Source organism: Acanthaster planci, linkage group LG07 (genome assembly GCF_054643075.1).
Source record: "Acanthaster planci isolate LZ-2023a linkage group LG07, COTS_SCS, whole genome shotgun sequence".
Taxonomy (NCBI): domain Eukaryota; kingdom Metazoa; phylum Echinodermata; class Asteroidea; order Valvatida; family Acanthasteridae; genus Acanthaster; species Acanthaster planci.
The window spans coordinates 20,034,127-20,056,330 of record NC_141783.1 but is presented as its reverse complement, the minus strand read 5'-3'; the positions used below and the strand labels follow the sequence as shown (position 1 = coordinate 20,056,330).

General features: G+C 39.4%; 1 protein-coding gene across 1 annotated transcript in view; it reads right to left on the bottom strand.

Annotated features, from left to right (window-relative positions):
- Positions 1 to 22,204, bottom strand: part of cluap1 (clusterin associated protein 1) — a 24,878-nt gene extending 2,674 nt beyond the window's left edge. The window contains exons 1-10 of the mRNA XM_022229083.2: positions 22,046 to 22,204; positions 21,401 to 21,512; positions 20,818 to 20,902; positions 19,436 to 19,618; positions 11,186 to 11,281; positions 7,488 to 7,571; positions 5,011 to 5,144; positions 2,911 to 3,052; positions 1,294 to 1,516; positions 837 to 898 (exon numbers count right to left, since the gene is read on the bottom strand). Coding sequence (XP_022084775.2) covers positions 837 to 898; positions 1,294 to 1,516; positions 2,911 to 3,052; positions 5,011 to 5,144; positions 7,488 to 7,571; positions 11,186 to 11,281; positions 19,436 to 19,618; positions 20,818 to 20,902; positions 21,401 to 21,512; positions 22,046 to 22,067 — 1,143 coding nt within the window. The 5' untranslated portion in view covers positions 22,068 to 22,204. The remainder of the gene's footprint in view (positions 1 to 836; positions 899 to 1,293; positions 1,517 to 2,910; positions 3,053 to 5,010; positions 5,145 to 7,487; positions 7,572 to 11,185; positions 11,282 to 19,435; positions 19,619 to 20,817; positions 20,903 to 21,400; positions 21,513 to 22,045) is intronic.

Here is a 22,204-nt window from a genome sequence, read left to right as displayed (position 1 = left end):
GTTGATGACCGGCCAGCATGAGTACATCAATACCAGTAACCCCTCTGGTGCTACACGCATGCACTCTGTCCATTTTGGGGGGTCGCCTTATTGAACGAACTTAACCAATGACTGGATGAGCGTACGTTTTCTGTACCGTAACTGTATCACGTAGATGTATGTATGGCATTGTCGAGTCGCGATGTGATGTGCAAGTGGCTTGCTGTTCTTGCTTCATCCTTAGGGGCACATAATCAATTATCGCATTTGCAGCCCGTGAGGATAATGATCGAGAATAAATTTGCTGGGATCGACCATGAAGGTAGAAATAAAACCAGGGTAAATCAAAGCCACTGAATTAGTGCACGGAATCATAATGTACATAGGCAATACATATGTACGTTCAACTCAGCAAAATGATGACTTACAGCACAAGTCAGCATTCGCGTAAGTCGTCATAATTTCTTCAATCCCGAGAGCGCCAACTTTGCCGGAGTTTACTGTAGTTTGTGTGTGAAACAGTGTTTAACGAAACACGCCTTTAGCACGTTTATTGTATACTTCTCACGCACGCAGTCTCTTTCTGTGGAAATTGTTGCCAGTGCTGCGTACTACATGTTTGCGATGCGTTGCCGAACACAGCTAAGCCAGTGTGGAGTAAGACTCCAAATCTTGGTCATTTCGCATGTGCCTACATGGCAATGATGGCTGGTCTCAGGAATGTTCAGACACTGTGCACCCAAAGAGCAGGGATAATGATAAGATGTATCGGCATCTTTCAATGACGGATACCGGCAGACACTATGCACCTTATAATGGATGTGATATTATTATATCAATACGCTGATGAGACTTACATCATCACTGATATCAGCTCCCATATTTCCAAAGACTTTGGGGTTATTGCTTCGCATTCCTCCTGTATTGAAGGAAAACAACCATCCATTTTGTTTATTCCTTTTCCAAATTATCAGCAACAAACTACCAGTGGGCGTCTTCTACTTAATAAGAATGAGGAATGAGAAAATAACAAAAACTGAAGTTCCTAAAACAAGAACTTTTTAAAAAACGTTTTTTCCCCACAATATGGTGAAATAAAGCAAGGGAGGTCTTTTCATGTTAACAACCTGCAGCTGTGTCAAATATAGATGTTTTAAAATGTTGAGCTCTACAATTGTTGACAGAACAGGGACGGAAAGCAGTCCAAGTTCTCAATTAGCTTTGACTTTCTAAAAATTACCATGACAGTTCTTGCTTTGTTTCTCAAAATATAGGCTAAATGGGCCTGTCCGTAAAACGTAGCAATACACAGACCTGGTTTGGGACGTTCCCTCCTTGGGGGTGGGGCTTGTCGCTGTACCTCCTCGCTCTCGCTCTCGCTGCCATCGTCATCATCATCTTCATCAACATCGTCGTCGTCATTGACAACATCAAGCCCTGGTATCTCATCCCCTCCCAGGAAGTCGTCCGATATCCCGATACGGGCATCCTCCTCTTTCAGTCTGTTCTGCATCCGCTTCAAGGTGCTCTCTGTCTCCTGGCAAAAGGGGCGAGAAAGGGAGGCAAGGTGGTGATTTTGTTGATCATATACCCTTGGCACTGGTTAAGAGTTTTGGTTCATTCTTTCAAGAAATAATCAGTTGGAGACAGTCACTAATGTGCAGTCACCACTCTTTTTAACCTTTTGGCTTTTCCCATTACATCAAGGTCACAGATTCTTTGTAAAACTCCCTCTAGCGGCTTGAAAGTAAAACATAAATTCTTATTGACAGATGCTCTGAGCATCCTAACTATTATACAACTACGACTATGATCACTGGGAATTGGGGAAGCCCTCTATATAACCACTTGTTTTTGAGGGTGCCAAGATGTATTACCTAACTCTTAAAAATCATACCTCTTTGCTCTAAAGGCTGTTTCCCGACGGTCCTTTTACAATATTCGAACCATATTTTTCATTGTGATTTTGTCTTTTGTCTGAGACACTTCAAAGCCAAGCTATTTCCAGCACATGCTCTACCCAATGGACTTGCCAGACCTTGTGTATGCGTGCAAACAAAAATAAAAAATGCCAAAGCATGAAGGCATGTAAACTGGTCCCCAGCTGGAAACCACTCATTTAGGTAAGCTTCAGGGTATAACCAGTAAACTGTGGTTGGCTCTGAGGATACACACTGCCAAATCTTCCCTGGTGAATTAATTAATTCATGGTGGAAAGCAATGAGCCCTAATGCAGTCATGTGCAAAAAATAATTGAACCCTTGGGGCTTTTGACAACACAACAATCTGGCAAGAAGTTTTTGCCTTGAGGCTGCAGCTGCCCTGTAAGTGCACTGTGATATGAAGTCTGTTTTCATTTACTACATGTACATGTATGTCCATACGAACCCTAAGCTGTGGTTTTTCTATGCTGACACAGGCTAACAAAATTCAGCACCAAAACAGAAATAAGTGCACTTTTTTTCTCATTTCCAAGTCCTCATAACAAGGTCTTTTGAGAACAAAACATCTGATGTCATGCCAACTAAGATGTTCAGTGTGTGTGAGCTTCCATGTACATATGGCTGTGCTACTAGGGTCGACCTCATACTCACATACTGAGTTTCTTGAATGACCTCTGATTCACTTCATTTTGTTCTGATCATTTTCTTGAATTGTTGACATCTCGAACTGGTTCATTCATTGTTTCTGATATTATTGTCATCAAAGACCCACTTTCCTTCCTTTTAATTTAGGCGTACAAATGGAAATTTACAAATGTGGAAATTCCACACAAACGAATGTGTAAAGGGTTTTTCCATAAATTTGCAAAGGCATACTTGAGAAACACAAGACAATGAAATCAGCTGATCCAAGGAAAGTTGTACACCTGTTAGCTTGACTCGAGTAAGGAGCTGGGGGTTTTGCATTTAGAAAATGTCTCTAACTTACCTCAAATCTGTCCTGCTCTGCTCTGGTAAATTCCTCTAGCTGGTGTTCTAGGTAGGTCAGATTGCGGAACCTCTCCAAGTAGGTCTCGTATTGTTTCTCTAGGTCTACCTCTAGCTTCTCGTATTCGTCCATGAAGGCCGGCCTGTAAATGGGTCACACAAGTGACGAGGTTTTAGACTGGCACCCAAATTACGTGTAAACGTCCCAGTGAATGCACAAGATGAAGGTTGGGTACCCAAGTAGTGATGCGACACAAGGAACCACACTGATTACCCAGACACACTTTATGCGCCAGTATTTTCCAGGTGGAGGTGTGGTTTCCTTTTCAAGAATTCTTTATTTTAAATCACTTTGAAACCCATAAGGGGTGAAGGGTTGGGGGGGGGGAGAATTTTTGCCCCCATGTACATTTTAGGTGTTTTGGGAGTTTTCAACTTTGATACATTGGTACACTCAGACCTACCAACCTTGCCGTACTTCTTCCTGAGGTCAGGCATTACCACATAATAGATTCAAAAGGTATTTAAATGAGCCTTCAGTTCATTTAAATTTTTAATCTACTGTGTGGTAATGCCTGAACTCAGGAAGGAGTACGGTTCTAGATTGGCAGGTCTGTAGACCGTCTACAGTTGAGTCCATCACATGTCCCTGCAAGTCCATCACAAGCCCATCACAAGTCATTTGGTCTTCAGCCAATTCACAAGCTATTCAGATGAAAATTGACAAAAGCACTTATTTGTCACCGCTAACCTTGTCACTTGCGACCAGTCTTGTGAAAGGACTAGTGACAGACTCATGGCTTCTGATCAGAGGTTTGAATTCAGTTGTTGGCCATGAGCTATTGGGCAATTCATTCCATTCTTCTTTCTGTCTCTTGACCAGCGAGCGTACAGTACGTGTCAACAATAGATTCAGCTGGGACAGAAATTGTCATGGACTTGTGTTCAATCTGTTGGGAGCAGCAGAATATTCTAAGCCATTTCTTGCCTAAGGCAATAGGATATGCATGCACACAACAGCCTGATGAGCCACAGTACGCTTGGGACAATCTTAACCTACTTTGACACAGTTCAGGTGAGAAAATGACAGCCATACAGAATAATTCTGTGTAAGAACAATGGTGCTGCATGATTGCTCTAGGAAAGAACGTGCTCCAGATGAAAGAAAGTCTTTTTATCCAAGTCGCAACTGACATGCTTATAATTCTGAGAAGCTTTCCTCTATGATAAGTCGAGTATTTGGCAAGTATTTTTCACTGGTTGCCATGGGTACTTTCACAGGTTCTTTCAAAACATGAGGAAAACACTCCACTAGAGAGAGAGAGGCCCTATTTCCACTGCCTTTTGGCTAGTTACATTCAACACCTTCCCCAGCTTCTTATCTGTTCAGTCCTTAGGCCCAACAATTGCCTGTGATCCTTCAAATCACTGGTACATGTACTTCTTTCCTGCACTGGAGTGTGAATAGTGCCACACAGGATAGTACAATTCACATGCTGCACAGGCATTTTAACATTTCAAAGGATTAAAGTAATAGTGGCCTCATCCCACTGACACAAGATGAACAGTGTAAACAAACCGACAGGCCAAAAAGGCAGTGCTTTTTTCCACATTAGAGCCTCCCAACTCAGAACTTTCTAGTGGGATGTGGACATGTGGACAGCAAGAGACTTTATTCATGAATCAGCCATGTTAAAATTGAAGTCATTGTTAACCCTTCATTTCGGCAACTTGACAGTAGACTTCATAGAAAAAAATGCCATCATGAGAAATAAAAGCCTGTCTACTCTGATGAATAATTTGAAATCCATGATGAATTTAACTCCATGTTTTGAGCAAGTGTTTTGAAACAAATGGAAAAGGAGGTTGGGAAAAAATCATCATAAAATAGTCTGGTACCATCCTGTTTAGCTATTTACAATTGATGGAACAGATACAGGGAACAGGATCCAAACTGGCTTCCTAGTGAATATGGTCTATACTAACAAAGGGTAATTGAACGACGATAAAAGAATGCTTTGACAAGCTTGTTGCTCAGGTGGAGGCACTAATGGGTACTTTTGAGGCACCTGACTACAACACTGGACTCCCTCATCCGTACCTGACAGATTGCAGAGTCTGCAATCGCTTGTGGTTCCTCTCAAGCTCCGCCTTCTTCTTATCGATCTTGGCTTCCAGGTTGGCCTCGTCGGACGCCACATTCTCCAGCATCTGCTGCGTCTTTTTAATGTGATGCTGTGCAAAAGAAATTTAAAAGAAAAAAAAATCCCTATGGCTTGTAGAGCAGTGTTGCAGTTGGATCCATCACATATCCTTTCACTAGACCGTTCATGAGTCCAGTTACAAGTACCAGATTGAAAAATGACAAAGGAATGCCGTGGGCACAGTTCAAGCTTGCAACTTTGGCTTAAGACTGACGACTTGTGACAGACTTGTAGGGACTTATGATGGGCTCATGGAAAGGTGCTTTCAGTGACTTCAAGAATTAAGCTTTGCAAGAAAAACAGGCTTCTTTCAGTCAGTAGGGAGCATTAGGACATCAATCTTCAGGTTTTGCTACATCCTGTACAGTCAAATGAAAATGGTCAAACTTCATCGGCCAAGTGTATCAAATTTTCAGGCATTCATGATGAGGGAAGGTGATCCTTCACCTGTGTTCACATCAGACCTTTTTCAAGTAATATTCAAGAACAGATTAAGTATTTTTGACACCTGCCAAACAAATCAAACTTTCTTAATGCCTCAGCAACCCTGCAATATCTCTTGCTTTCCCATTTGAACGACCTTTGACAGTACAAGGACTACAGTGCACTTTGTGGCCAGTTGAAAGACAACCTAATGCAGACCCTGCCAGATAGTAATATATGCAAGTCAGTTCAAAGCTTCATGGAGACAGACGGAGACCAACTGTGCGAAAATTGACAGTAAGTAGTATGGTTAAATATGGAAAAAATAATTCCATTAAGATGTACATTTCTACAGATTTCAATCCTGTGTGACATCTTGTCATTCTTTCTATAAAATGCCACTGCAATGTGCCCAGCAGAAATAATTTGCTGGCGTATGTAACATATCCCATCAAGTGAACGCGCAATGTAGGAATTTAATTTTGCTGACATTTCTAGTGGCACCGTCAGCAAAGTCTGAATAATATAACTACATGCTGCAATCAGCTTTCATTGTTGACTGACTAAACAACATTTCTAAACTGGGAGTAAACACCTCCAACTTCCAAGGATCTTGTTGTGCAAGTCATGTTTCTTGATATGCTATGGCATTTCCGACATAATTATTCCGACCTTCAATGAACTGCACGCTACTTCCGGCAATTTGGGCGTACTGAACGATACTGTATGTCATGTCATTATGGATTTGGGGTTTCTTTTGACAGTGCATAACATGTTTTATCTATGCAATGAACTGATAAGGTTCACAAGAGACAGAAAAATAAACATTGAGATTTCTTAACGTGACCCATTTTGTGGAAATGTGCGACACAGATAGACTGTCAATTACTGTCAATTTAAAAGTTGAAATAATACTAATTTGACATTGTTTAATTTGTTGATATTTGAATCCTTTGATATGTTTAGCTCAAATTTTGGACAATAAACAGAAGTTCATGAATTCCATATGGGGAAAAACATTTTCAAAACTTTTTATATGCAAAATTCAAATTTACATGACATAATCATCATAAAAAATGCTTAAAAAAAGATAAACCACACGAAAGTTAATTTTTTTATCTTTCTGGTCAAACTCCATGTAATGTGAAAACCCCTTACAAATTCAAATAAGGTTCTGACACTACTGATCTGATAAGTGAATTATATATGGACAATAAAAAATAAGAAATTTAATCACCTGTGAATGAAAGTGAAACAACACCAAATATAAAGCAGTTTTTATAGTAAGAGAAAAAGTGTGTAAACTGTGCACAAGGGTGAGACTGGAGAAATATGAGCTATCCAAGAAAAATTCACCGGAGTTTTCAGGGCCCCACAAAAGTGTAAGGTCTGTGGTTTACATTTGTGTTTGTACCTGAAGGTACCCCTTAAAATACCCATTTCTTGTGTTCTGTATATGTGAGCTTTTACAGATAAAAAAGGTCTTCCTGGTAAATTCAAGATTTTTCTAGATTTAAAACAGATCATTTGAAAAATCCTAAAATCAGGGAAATTGTGACAACAAATCCTGAAATCAGGAAAAATCCAGACAAATCTCACCCATGTTCATGTAACGATAGCTAAGGCAGGTTTTACCCCACATTGACGATGGGTGAATATTATCAAGCAGCAGATAGAAAGGAAACTTGTCTTCAAAGATCTTTTTTCCAGTGTCCCAGTATCCCTTTCTAGACGGGTTTTGACGATCAGAAGAAAAAATCTTGTTTACATAGACCTGCAAAAAACTTCCCCAGCTACTAGTTCAATCTGCCTCTTTCCCCTGACTCAATCTATTAGAGTGTCCTTCTTCACACAGACAGGAAAACCTGAGTCTTCATGGGGGACTTTTATGACTAACAATTAAATGACCTGGGACCAATTTTCTTGAGAAATACGGAGACAGCAGACATACCTCCACTCCCTTGATGCTTCCGTGTAAACCCTTCTCAATCTCATTGATCTCAAGAGGTTTGTTAATAGCCGTCGTCCTTAATTCCTGTCAACAAGAGAGAGAGAGAGAGACAGTAATGAAGGAAAACAACAAAAAAATTATTTTTGTTTGTTTTTCTGATCCGCTTTGGTTATGTTTGATGTATGACATGACAGGTTTCTGTTTAACGAACCCCATTCAAAAAGCACTTTGGGCTTGTGAACATTTACTTGTCGTGTTGCCTGAGCAACAAATGGACAGAAATATCCTAAAAGAAACTGTGGTTCTTGATGAAATGTGATTCAACTGAAAATAACATTGTAGGCGTACATGTACAAGACTGTCAGTATTTGTGAGTCGCCGACATGCACCGGAAACTTCAAATTAATTAAAAATGAAACAGATTTCATAGGTTTCCAAAATGTACGTGGGAATTGGCCAGGTGTATTCTCAGTGTAATCACATGGATCGACAAAGAGATTGATTGACAGGAGAGGCATTTTACATGTAAACCACTACGTATTTCTTATAGCTGACTCCCCCCCACCCAAAATATAGACACTAACAGATTGGAGAAGCCACCAACACAAGGTTGAAAAGCTCTGTTGGTAGAGCACTGGTACCGTATTCTGAAGGTTGCGTGTTCAAATCCTGCTCCAGTGAACTTCTGTATCTTCATAATTCCTTTGTTTATAGTGTTAAAAAACCTTCACTTGTTTCAAAATCTACTCAATTTCATCATCCAAGTGTAATATATTGATGGCCCAAGGAGAACTTCATATTATGTACATGTACACAGTGAAACCTCTCCTCATGTTCAAATTTTGTTGGGAGTATGAAGAGTACATGTACATGTATGCCAATGTTTGATCACATAAAGGCACTGAGGCTTTCCATGGTAGCCATCTTGCAGGGCAGTTGTTTTGTCCCACAGGGAATCCTCCTTTGTGCATACCCTGTGGAACAAAAGCACTGGCCCGTAAGAAGACAGCCATGCAAACCGTCCATTGGACTTTCACACTTCCCAGAAAAAAAATGGACCAGCAGTTTACAGCATACTGGGTAGGACGGTAACATTAATCACCACATTAAGGCAGGCAAATACACAACAGGGAAATGCCCACTGGCAGACAAGTAAACAACTGAGCCAACATTTGCCAATCCATTACAATAAAAACACAAACAAGTGCCTCATGTTTACATATACTGTGCATGTTTATGAGACATAGATACCATGCAGTACATGTATTCTCCTATGACTTGGAAATGATACTCCATTCTCTCCTAGTTACCTGATTAATTGCCCAACTAAACCACATGCCACGCAGTACTATTCCACAAGTAATCTGGCCCCAGGTGTGGCATTATTTTTGGTCAAAAATTTAAACTTTTCAAAACTACAAGATATCATACCAGTACATAACTAAGTGGGATACCACAATCACAGACTTTTGGAAGTAATTTGTAGAAAATCTTTGAGATGTGATGCATGTACCATATTACCATAACTTTAAGTTAATAATTTTTGCAACGTCCCATGGCTGGGTCACAGAGTGATATTTGGAGGCCGCATATAGTAGCCAAGTTCAACACACAGACTTGTGAATGAGTTAAAAAAAAATGTAAATGAGTTGCATAATTCATACTTCCGACCAATTCTGCCCGAGTCTCTTATGCAATGGATCCAACAGAAATGAAATTGGAAACAATTTAATTAATGAGTCTTATGCAATGGGCCCAATAGAAATTAAATTGGAACAAATTTAACCAATGTCTTGCAGACAGCGGTAAATACCAGTAGGTTGCATTTTAATTCAGTGTGAATTTCTTTGAAAAATCAATTTAGCTTCAATTTCCCTCCTATTTGGTGAAAATTTCTGCTACGGAATTGTATTTAATGTCTTTGTCAACTTTAGGTCATAGCAAATAAATGCATCAGTGAATCTAAAATTATCCTAATTATTATTCAATTCATTTTGCATGAATACGAGCAGTACAAGCCTCCTTTAAAAGTGATACCAAATTTCATCATATACACATGTAGGTTAAATAAATTTCCACTACTCACATTGAAATAAAAACTGAAATTCGGTGTTCTATCCTTGTTCATAGTTTTTACTTTCTTTGGGATTATATCTAGCTGTTGTTTACAGGTTGAATTTTATTCAGGAAACCAGCATGGACCTCAGGTGATGTTCCTTCTGAATCCAGACCTTGATATTAATGCTAAGGGGTGTTTGTGTTGTATCACTAAAGTGGGGTAAATGATACATGCTGGAATTATTATTACTGAAAATGGGTCACTTGGGAGCCATTCCCATAGGAATGTGCACAAAATTTTTCAAACTTTACAGTTCCATAATTCAATATTCCCTAATCCGATCTTAACCAAACTTTGCATGTTTTCCTTTCAGACCCTAATCTATCATCCCTCAAAATGTGGACATTTTTTCCTCCTTTCGGTAGTTGGAGCATTAGGAAGACACTGAAATGTCTCCCTAATGACCGATGTCTCCCTAATGTTGAAAAATTTACCACAAAATTTCTCCCAAGTGACCTATTGCTACCCATAGTGTTTTGTTTTGTTCCAATACTTATTTTGGAGTTGGCAAATCATCCCAAAAATCAGCAGGTACCTTATTGGTACATAACCTGCAAAAGCCAATTATAATTTGCGTCAATTATGGCATTTTAATAATTCTGCAGCTCACACGATAACCAAGAACTGGGAATTTGCATCATTTAACAATTGTTGCCTACAGTGTAGGGGTCCATGGTGTTTTGCACACCCAAGGGGGCAAATGGCACTTGGGGTGAAGCTGATGGCACATTTGCCCCTGAGGGTGAACAAAACCCATGCACCCTGTCACAGCAGGCAAAAATTGTTTTGTTATGCCACGGTGATAGATTACGCTGGAACGGTGTTTTGAGTAATATGTGCATATTTTATTGCAAGATAAATTAAAACACTTTGACAAATTGAAACACTTGAACAGCAAGTTGGATCTTAAATTACAAGGAAAATTATTAATTGCGATGTCCTTTCGTTGACCCCTGTTTTGTTTTTTGGGGGGGAGGGAGCAGGGAGAAATCTAGGATTTATACTAAAACTGGTTCACTAGAGAAACCTAGGATTCAACAGCACTGGGGGTTTTGTCGACTGGTGGAATTTCAAGACATTATTTACACTAAATTCCGTTGAAAAGTACTGACAAGAGTGAAGAGCAAATGAGAAAAGACAATAGCATGAGATACCACCGCTGGGAATATGAAACATACACATTTTACAGTGACCAGGAGGAACATACATGTCCTCTGCCTTGGTGTTGGTTGCTGTATTTCATAAATTCTGGTCTGTGGTGAGCCACATGTCATGTTGTCATGATGATCGTGAACATGCTCTCTGTGTTTAAATAGAATTTGAGAGTGGTTCCCTGACTCCCCTGGCGACAGGGAACTCAGATACTCAGATTATACATGTGCCCTGATTTAATTGGCAATAAAACTGCTCTGGCCTAGCACAAACAACTTCAAGATCAGGTGTCAGCATCCAACCTGCCTGTGTGTGTGTGTGTGGAAATAATGTTTACATTTAACCCAAAAAGTGGCATTTTCTGTCAACTTCTGAAATTTAATCAAGGTACAGGAAGTTGAGGTTTCAGACAATGCCAACTTCTTACCCTCAGCTCAACCTCCTTCCCAAGTAAATCATACAGACTTGCTCCCTTGGTTGTAATCTGTGATGCAAGCAGACGGCATGCTTTCAGGTCTGAAATCTGAAAAAAATAATGGAAGAAAAGCACAGTCCTCTTAATATACATGCAGCCTTTAATATTTTTTACTTTCAATACTCACTAGGTTTATCAACAGAGAATGTCAATATACATGAATGTAGTTCCAATACATGTTATTTATATTTCTTACATAAAAAACAGCTGATATAATATTTGGAAGCAACATTTGAGTTTTAAAACAATGCTTTCCAGCCAATGGGACCGGTAATTATTCAAATTTATGTATCATCATGTACATCTATAATAGTTGAAAATGATTAATAGAGCAATAGACGCCATTTGGAGTGAATTGCAACTGATGACAAAATTAAGTAACACTCAATAAATATGATTATGAATATGATAGTCTGACTCCAGGAAGAACATTAACGCTGAATACAAGGTCAAACCTGTTCTTGAATTCAGCATGTCATCCTGAAGGAATAAGGTACTGCATCACTATGCATTGCGGGATGTACATTGTAGAATCACAAGAAATGATAACAAACGAATGAACCCAACTCAAGTATTCCATGACAGCTTCATGGGATGTAGAGACGCTGGGACATTTATGACAAGGCTCTCTAGGTTTAGAAAGTCCAAGAGGACCTTTAAACTCATAGCTAAGAAATCCACCAATATTAACATGTGCCTAAATGTAATGTATTACACTACTATAATATTCATATTTTTTCCAGCCTTCATTACATATACTTTGGTGCAAATTAATACTTGTAAAGTACAGTGCAGAACTACCAGTACTTAGTAGCCAGCGAATATGGTCTTACGGTATGGACCCAAGGAATGTTGTGTTCACCTACAGTTTGTTTGTCCTGGACGTTGGGAAAGCAAATATGTCAGTGTGCCGTCACACTCAGTTGGGGACATGTACACTGGAATATCTGTTCCGGTCATTTCCTTGACAAAGTCATGGAGGATAGAGGACGGAAATTGGAAAACGTAACTGTAACTTTGCTGAAATCTGGCACACATAAGCTGGTTTTAATGCAGACTAGCTTTTACATGATTCTTTGAGTTTGGGAATATAAAGTTTAATTGATTGGCAGACTCACAAAAGTTATTTTTGTAAGTTGTCACAGTATGTAAAGCCAAACTATTTTTTAATAAAATTTTCAAGTTGAACTTGGAATAACAAGTAAATGTTATTACAAGACAAGTTCTGCCATTGTTTGCATTTTCTCCATTTACAAAGTGCATTACCTTGTATTCACAAACTGCAACATCAAATTTATTTTCAGAGAGTTATCCGTCTACCATCATCACTCTATGAAGTTTCTACCAGTATGTATCACTTAAGGCAAGTGTTTACAGCCTTATGCCAGGGGCTTAACCTTGTTACCAGAGGTCTTTGTTCAGTGCAGTGTAATAATCAAGAATTCAAAAAGGTTGCCATTCTGTAGGTCAATTTTCCTGGCACTGTCCTTTGCTACAACTGACAAGGTAGTAAGGGGAGGGTCTTCAGATTAAAGGAGTTACAATAATGATGAATAACAGGTCGTGAGAACTTTACGGGTGATCAGACCTTTTGAAGAAAGGCATTTCAGAGGAAGAGGGGCGTTAATGATTTGATTTGTGATCTTGGCAGGGAATAAAAACTTCCCCTCTGAGATGGGAAAACAGCGAGGGATTTGAGTTACTAGCAGTCAATACCTACAATCAGATTACAGAGATCCTTGAACTACATGTTTATGTGTAAGACACCGTTAAACCTTGACAATACCTTGGGTGGGAACCTGGACTGTCCTGGATCAGATTGCAAAATTTTTGCCAGTATCAATGCTTAAAGAAATGCCAACAGGTGTGACAATGAGGCTGGGATTTCAAATTGATACAAATCTCAGATACAGCTAAATTTTAGACAACTCAATCAAAAGTGATTCCACATTCTAAACTTTTTTATAGGGCAACAGGGGAATACACGTAAAAGGAAGATGAACGCCATTTGGATGATTGACCTTTGCTAACTTACATGTACGTGGTGAGTTTGTACTACAGGACCATTTTCATTTAAAAACATGCCCTCTTTTGTTCCCGCTCAGGGCCGATATCTGTGCAATACAATCTGACAATACAACCCATAAAATGTACCTTCACGCCCAACTTACATGTACATGTAACTTCATTTTCTTCTCTATGTGCCTCCATGTATTTTGAACGGTGCATGTATTTCAGAGTCTTTTTGGTTTATACGTACACAAGTAACTTTCCATATTTGTGAGTAACATTGTATTGTGGACAGAACACCCCACTGCCAGTAATAATGGCGTGACCAACGAACATAAAAAAATTCTTGGATATTTTGCTGCACCAAATTTCCTGCTCTTTGGTTATTTATCATTTCGGAAGGGCACAGCAGTAAGTGAATGAGAACCCCCCCTTTTTTCAAAGAAATGTTCAAGCTTCCAAAGTCTTGGCTTCTTGTTCCTTAGAGGCCACAAAACTAATTTCTGAAAAGGAACAACACCATTCATCTTACTTCCTTACTTACACATGTAATTATTTACCGGTAGCTACATATACCAATGGATATCAACAGCACTCTCATGTGCGCACAAAAAAAAGTGCGGTGGCCATTCATAATGCAGCAACAGTGGCATCTTAACAAAAGAAAGGAAGATTAATGTAGCGTGCTGATGAACAGTGGCCCAGCTTTGCACACTGATAATGGGAGATATTCCCTTTGTAAATTACCCTACATGTACCGGTACTAATTAATCCTGCACTGCAGTGCATCCCTGAATGATCCAATTCCACTGAGCAAATTTAGGGATTTCCACAAAGTACATATACCGCACATTCAACTAAAAATAAAATCTACAGTAGACAATAAAATGTATGTTTGCAGCCAATGTCATGTACAACGTACATGTACATGAGTCAGTGTGATAGGGACCTTGTTGCAGACAAGAAGCGCAACTCCACATCACTACGATACAAGCCGGAATCTTCTAATGGTTGCTTCTGTATAATTATTTTATTGGGCGTACAAGAACAACGACAACATTCTGGAAACACAGAAACAGGAAGAGGGCTTAATTAGAAATCTAACTCGAATCGATAAGTTTCAAACTATTCACTATGTTCACTTTCCCCAGTGAAAAGATTAACATAAATTGACATTCTACTAGAATATGTTCAACTACGTCCAATACTACTAAACTAGTCATTAAACCAGATATCGCCGTCATTGGAATAAAGCTAAAACTAGAATTAGTGGGCCAGTCATGAATAAAACAAACAGAAGGCAGAGTGAAATCAAGCCATTGACGTGATAAAATTGAGTCTAATTTGTCTAATGTACAAACCAGGAATAAATATTCTATGGATAGCCAGACTAAGAGATATCTAGTAAATTGAAAGCAAATCTACATGTACATGCATTTTTACATTAGCAATCACTAATGCAATGAACAGTGGTCCAGCTTTGCACACTGATAATGGGAGATATTCCCTTTGTAAATTACCCTACATGTACCGGTACTAATTAATCCTGCACTGCAATCTTATCGTATCGTACATTTAATCTGTGTAATTCAAATCTGAAATAAAATCATTCCTTTAAATTGTTCTACAAATGTATTTACCTGAAGGTTTTCTTTTCCCAGACTTGTACCGTAATACACAGGATACGATGAAATGATTAAAAAATACAAAGAATGTCATTGTTATTAAGTTGCGCGCGGACGCAATGCTTCTGCGCGCCGCTACGCAGCAGTCCAGCTGTTATTCAAACCAGACCTCTTCCATGGGTACAGGTACTTCGGGCCTGTTTGTTTCACGCTGATCCAGATCACGATCACTGATCCAACGCTAGTTCACCGACACCAGAACCAGACTAACGGATGACATAAAGCAGCTTCAGGATCACTGATTGAGATCCAGATCCGTGTGAAACAAATAAACAAACAGGCCCCTTTTTCTCCACTGTACCACTAGTTCCAGGGTTACTGTACCACTAGTTTCAGGCACATGCACATGTACATGTGCATTTTAAGGATTGTACAATAATTGCATGTACATGTAGATGTACATGCACATGCAATGCAATTATGGTACAATCCTTAAAATGCACTTTTAACCTTATTTTGAATCTCTACTTGGCCATTTTAAAAGGTGTTTGCACACTTTTTTGGTTCTTATGCAGATATGAGTCTCCATATTTGACGGGCAAAACTGTGGTGTCATTCTGGGCAGAAAACTCCAAAGCCAAAAACATTTTAGCATGCACACAGAGGCAACCTTTGATATTACATGTAAGCTGTGCCACATTTCTTTGGTCATCTGTTACTGTAAGACCATTGCTATGAGCAAAGTGTATCTTTTTATATACAGAAATGTTTCAATATATAAAGCAGATTTGGTTCAAGTGTCTTTTCCAGCATCATATGACATCATGACAACAGCAACTTGAAAATGTCCGGGAAAACATGGACATTATTGGGGAAATTTTAACCCCAAAAAAGATGTCAAATAGATTTTAAAAAGAAAGAAAATACTTCACAAAAGTGCCAAGGGAAAATGGACTTGGACGATTGGACTTGTTCATGATGAAACCATATATGCACTGCCATGACAAAATTCTATGTGAGGCCCCCCAAAAATTAGTTCTGCTTCCGATTTACGTACCTCTTAAAAAAAAAAGGGTCGGTAGGTCTGAAATTTTTTTTTGGGGGGGGGTCAATTTTTGTTGCTGATTGTAAGGCATGAATGGGGACAAAAGCTACCGAAAATTGCCTCCAAAAGGGATAAAAACTTGCCTTAATCTATGTGAAAATTTCTGCAATTCTGCAGTCGACAATTCTTAAGAATTATGGACAATTCACACCACTATGTACAATGCTAGTCAGGCAGTGACGATCTCAAACTGGCCAACAATGTCCGCGTATTGTGTGGTAAGGGTCCATGATGCATCCAGAAGGGCGGGCAATAAACCTTGTGCCACAGCAAGAAATTTTGCGCAAGCGCGCTCGCTTCAAGTACATGTACAAGCAAAACAACCTCAAATTTAACTTGTAAACATACAGGTAGAAAATAACTCACGCCGACAACAGACTGAGTTCTGTGAATTAACTTGCAGAAATCTTCTTGGAATGTACATGTAGATGTTTTTTGAATGGCTGTAAGGTTGCGAACGTGTACGGCCAGAGTAGTGTCAGGACACCATGGGTGCTTCAAGCGAGCCACTCGTATTAACACGAGTATCAACCTGAGTGCTAGAACAGCTGGAGTACGACCCATCGGTCAGCGAGAATATACTCTCACTAAAGGGGGAGTTTACTCCTGGACACAATCTATATTCAGAATTTGCATCTTGGCATGCACAGAAAAAAAAGCCCATTTTAGCTTGTTATACCATAGTTAAGCTCTGAAGACAAATCACACCGATTTCAATTTGGATGCTTCCATATTTATGAAAACAGATAAAATCAGAGCAATCATGTTTTACTCAGAGGTCACGTGCTCTTTAAGGACACAATGTACATGTATGTCATTGTGGGATCTGGCCAGGTTGGGGTTCCATTTTGTTTTGTATGTACAAAGAATGTTAGCCAAGTGGTCCCGGCAGTGTTGGATTTTGATCAATTGGGGCAGCTCTCTGACAAAAGAATGTCAGTGGATTTCACCGTTACATGTACATGTACAATGTACGTCACAACAGTGCCTTGCAAGCAACATGGCTGCATATTCTTGGACCAAATTAATTATTTTTCCTCTCTCACAGTAGTGGAAGTGCACTGGCAGAGAAATTGAATGTCCTTCTCGTGGGATGTAATTCTGCTTTCACAACAAAGGTTTGGAAGATTTCAATATCATGAAATTTCACCTGTTTAATGTGGCAAATGCTCATCAGATCACTCGGACTGCATTACCTCTGTATAACCACTTACCCAGAGCGTGCGATTGTGTATTAGAAGTACTGTGCGTGTTACACGTCTGGTTATGCAATTAAAGGATATTTCTGGAACTATAAGGAAAAGACAAAAAGGGCATCGCCGCTTTATCTTTTTCTTCGACTTCAATTTGTCCCCCCCCCCCAAAAAAAATGAATATTGCTGAACTACAAAGAGCGTCATGTGAGTGTAGGATGAAATGTTGCTGGTCTGGGCAAACTGGAAAAAAGTTAGATGACAGGTTGTATGTGAGAGCATGTACCGGTGGTCTCTGTTTCATTTGTACCTAAACAGTCGCATTTATAACAGCCAGGAAATATTGTTGATTTCCCTTACTTAAACCGTGTACTTTTTTTTACACTCCTCTTCCCTCTAAAATCCCTAAAATGTACAGTCTGGTGCCATTAATATTTATGATTCCTCTAGCGCAATCTTCTCTATGTATGGCTGTAGGAGCTGGGGGCTTCACAGTGCTCGCACGTTTAATAAAAAAGTCACTTCTCTCGTGATGATGGAACACCCAAAGGTCGCAGGATAAACTTTTAGAGCCAGTTACAATGCATGCTTTAAAAAACAAATCCTGCCTCATTAGTCTGAGATATGAAATTGAGAAAGGATGTATTGCATTCTGGATGTTAGACATCACAGAATGTGGTCATTGGCTATTTATGAGCATCATTAATCATGATTTGTGGCACATGATCCGCCTAATGTTCGGCACATGCAGTTGTTCCACACAACGGACAAAACCCCTTGTTTTAATGGCATATCCAGCGTCAGGCAAAATTGACCCAAATCATCTGGTCTGCAAACAACCCACTACTTGTGACTGCCAATGCGCAGAGTGCAAACAATGCTGGTGATACATGTAATCATGATTTCATCTTCAGTTAGCCTGAGCATAATGCTACATGTACATGTACATTACATGTACATGTACATGTAATTGTTGTATGCGCAGCACTTGCCAAAAGTATCGAGATTTGACAGAAAATGTTAACAAAGAAATTTGTACTAAATCAGACTGTAGAATCAGGTTCTTAAAATTCCTTTTTCCATTTGAGTTAGTTCTAAAATCTCAACCCAAAGGGAAATGGAACAAGAAACACATAAATGTAGGTCATCAAGAAGTATGCGTTGAGTGGCTTTTCCACAACAAAGTCATTTCTCACACAGTGACATGTACACATGCATAAAACTCACCACTATAAATTACCCAGTATGATAACACTTTATGCTAAGATTGACCTTTCTTTTTCTTTAGAGAGAAACCCTTCTGAGCCAAATCATACGACGGAATTTGCGATGCAGAACATTTTCACAGTTTTGATTTTGAAAGTTAGAGGTACGAGATTTTCATCCCACGAGATTCTTTCTCAAGGAAAAAAAGACAATGATCAACACGACAAACAAGCTAGAATCACCAAGGCACAGCTGAAAGTGACAAGGGATGACTAGTGGAGAGCAACTTATCGGGCAAATAGCGTGCTAAAGGAAAGGGAACATGTGATGATATCCTTGTCCTTGTAAGATATAAAGCAGGATTTCTGGCTGGTCAATGTAACAGGTGCTTTCTTGCAGATAAACATCTACATGCATGATATCGGTGCACATTTGTTGATTTATATGGAGACACAATACTCCACTGAATTCCAGATTTTAATCAATCAGCAAGGAGACACAATACTCTACTGATTTCCAGATTTTAATCAATCAGCAAGTTCATTAATACAGAGGAAAACATGACGCATATATATTAGAACAGATGTACATGCACATATAGGTCTGAAGTGCAACATACGTCACACCATGCAGATTAGCTAGGCCTATGGATGTTTATGTGTACACATCGTTGGGCTGAGGTGGTTTTTTTGTGTATTTGCAAACCCAAACCACAGAAAGAAAAGCATATTTCTCAGGTCTGAAAATGTCTTGGTCAGGATTTCCTTGGAGGCTGCCTAAACCTATAAGAGTGAGGTCACCTGACGACTAATCAACTGCTTTAAGTAGATTTCTTGAAATGACAGCACTCTCATTGGCTAGCGTGTTGGGTTGGACAAAATCAGCATGCTCACAAATATCTGACATTATTTTGGAGCTGTTGTAGATTCTGTTGAAACAACGGATGACACTCAAACAGGTTCCCTGCTGTCAGTTGTCATCATAATCAAATAAGACACATTTACTATCTTTGGCATTAATCCTGATTAATAATGAATAAAACAATTTTTTTTTTCGTCCTTACCTTTGAGGAGATGTCAAAGGATAAGGACGATGCACCATCGTTCTCTCCGTCTTCCTCCCCGTCTCCTACATTGGTCCTCATGGCTCCATAAAGGACTGACGTCACCTTCAGGAGCTCCTTGACGGCGTAACCGTCTGCCTGGTAGAGCTTCTTGGTGTTTAGCTTGATATGGGCTTTGGTGGCCTACAGACAGACAGACCAATTTGTTGCTATTGTTTTTGTAGGACGAAAGGCGATGGCTCGAGCTGTAAAAACTGCCCAATGGAAGTATTCTCCCATCATGAAAACCTAAAGGTTCAAGCAGTGTGACCATATGTCACAAAATGAACCACAAGTCCCCACAACCACTTCTGATTAAAGGGAATTAAAAAAATCTTGTATAATGCTTATAAATGTGACCCGCTCCAGGAAAAGGTGATATAAGTTGCAAAAAAAAGAGTTATATACATGACTGGAAAGTCCACATTGTAAGCTTTCATTTGGTATATGATAGAGCTCCGTAGCCTTTCCTGTTATGACACATTTGCATATTAATTAGTTCCAGGCAATTGAAATTGCAAAACCAAGAAAACAGGCTTTGAAATATCTGGCTCTGATGTGGGTTGTAGGCATTTAAATCTGACTTAGCAACCAACATGCTCTTGTGTTACAACCACCTTCAAAATTCACACAAGGACTAAGGAATTAGTATTTTCAATGATTTTGTCGGAAAAAAGGAACTTTTGAATCAAACGTTGAGCGTGCCATTGCTCATAAATGCATGGTGCGACTTATATCACCTTTCCTGGAGCGGGTCACAAATGAACAGGAACCCGCAACATTTTTCAACCTTTTTTCAACAAATTTGACCAAATTTACGACACGTAGAATGCCAAACTGGTGGATAACTAAAGCAAATAGCGATAGCTCAGTATGAAATAGTACAACAAAATTATTTCACAATAGCCTTAAGACCTATTTTGTGCGATGTGGGCACATGTACCGTACATGTATCTATATAAACATTGACAATCATAGTGCTGTTTATTAAAAAGTCATGCTGATGACCAACAAAGTCTCGTCGAGTCTTTATTTGTCGCTGTTGGAATATATTAGCTCTTACTGGTACTTTACAAATCAATGTAATTTAAAACCAATTTTAGATAACCATGCTCTGCTCTACTGTTCAAACAAACACTGTCATGCGTGTGTGCCTGTGATTGTGCCGTGCACCTAAGCAAAGAGTACCATCGACGAAAGCCTGTCACAATAAACGTTAATAGGTACAGTACGTGAGGGTCAAGGTGTGAACTCCTATGAAATTCTTGCATTACTTCTCCATTTGCACACTGTGAGGAAGGGGCGGGACCAGAATAGAAGAAGAAATACAAGGCAAGGCTTACCATAAACTGAGCCACGGATTTGATGAATATAACCCTGTCTTGTTCAGTGTCTGTGTCTGTCGGTATGTCAGCATTAGGGTCATACCTAAACAGGAAAAAGAAATTGGAAAGATTAATGTAAAAGCTGTGATGGGAATTTCTGCCCAGAGTATCGTGTTAAAGTTCTGACATAAAAAACATGCATTCTCAGAAAGCTCACAAGCACAGCTTATTGAACAAGTTGCTATACTTACAGTGTTAATTCAGCCTTTGAGAAATGGACCAACCGAATGACCAATAATAATTACAGGTGGCAAACTGTATGTGTACGTGCAACCATGCGCATGTACATGAAACCTCTCCAATAGAGCACCGAAGTGACTACGTTACACGCCCAATCTTGTGTGTAAAAGGCATTAGAGCAAGAACCAGCACGTGAACCAATGCGCACGCGTAATCCATTCATTTGTATGGCATTTACCGGTTCTAAATGACGTCACACTTTGGTACTCTATAGCAGGGGGTTCTACCCTCCTCAATCCCTCAAAATCCTGCAAATCCTCCGAGAGGGTTTGTGAGAGATTAATTTAGGAAGACCACGTACCGTTTGACCAGCCAAATCAGGACTTCTGCTACCAGTGGAAAGTTGGGTGTGCGGAAGTTCTCCATGGATATCAGGCGAGGGTAACCCAACGCCCTCATCATCTCCGTAAAATCTGAAAGAAAAAAAATGGAATTACCATCATTTTTGGATATACCGGTAAGCCGTGCTGCGTAGAAGCCGTAGCATGCTTTGGAGAGAGTTGACCTGTTGGATTATACTGGGCAGGTGAGCCACTTCGACAAATGATACAGACTGTGTGTCCAGCAGGGTTTCTAGCCAAAGTAAGTGTACTCTGGCGGTTAGGGTTAAAATCGTGAAATTTATGAGTATTTTGCCCATCCACACCAGGAAAGATTGACAGTTTATACTCGTTTATCATTGTCAGTAGCATAAAAGCTTGACCAATTGCAAACAGTTCCTTTCTTTTTCCTGTTGTTATCTGATCATCTGCAAAGGAAAGCTGCATTGGTCACTGGGAAAAGGCAAAAGCCAATAATATCGTTTGACTTGTCAGTGTCAGGAAACTGCTTCCCAGGAAATAATTACACAGATTGCCATTAAATCACAGTTTAATTGTAAGATATTTGATACTCTTACCCTATTGGTACTAGCAATGAAAAAATTAAAAAAAAAAAAGCTACTTACTTCTCAAGTCTCTGTACGACATTTTGTTTCTACCGCAAGAATGTTGTCATTAACATCCAAGTCTCGTTTGATCTCGGGAGATTCCGCTGTCTTTGGATCTGATCTGTTTCCCGACTCTTCCTAGTCGTCCTTCATAATGAAAAAAATCTAGACTGGAAG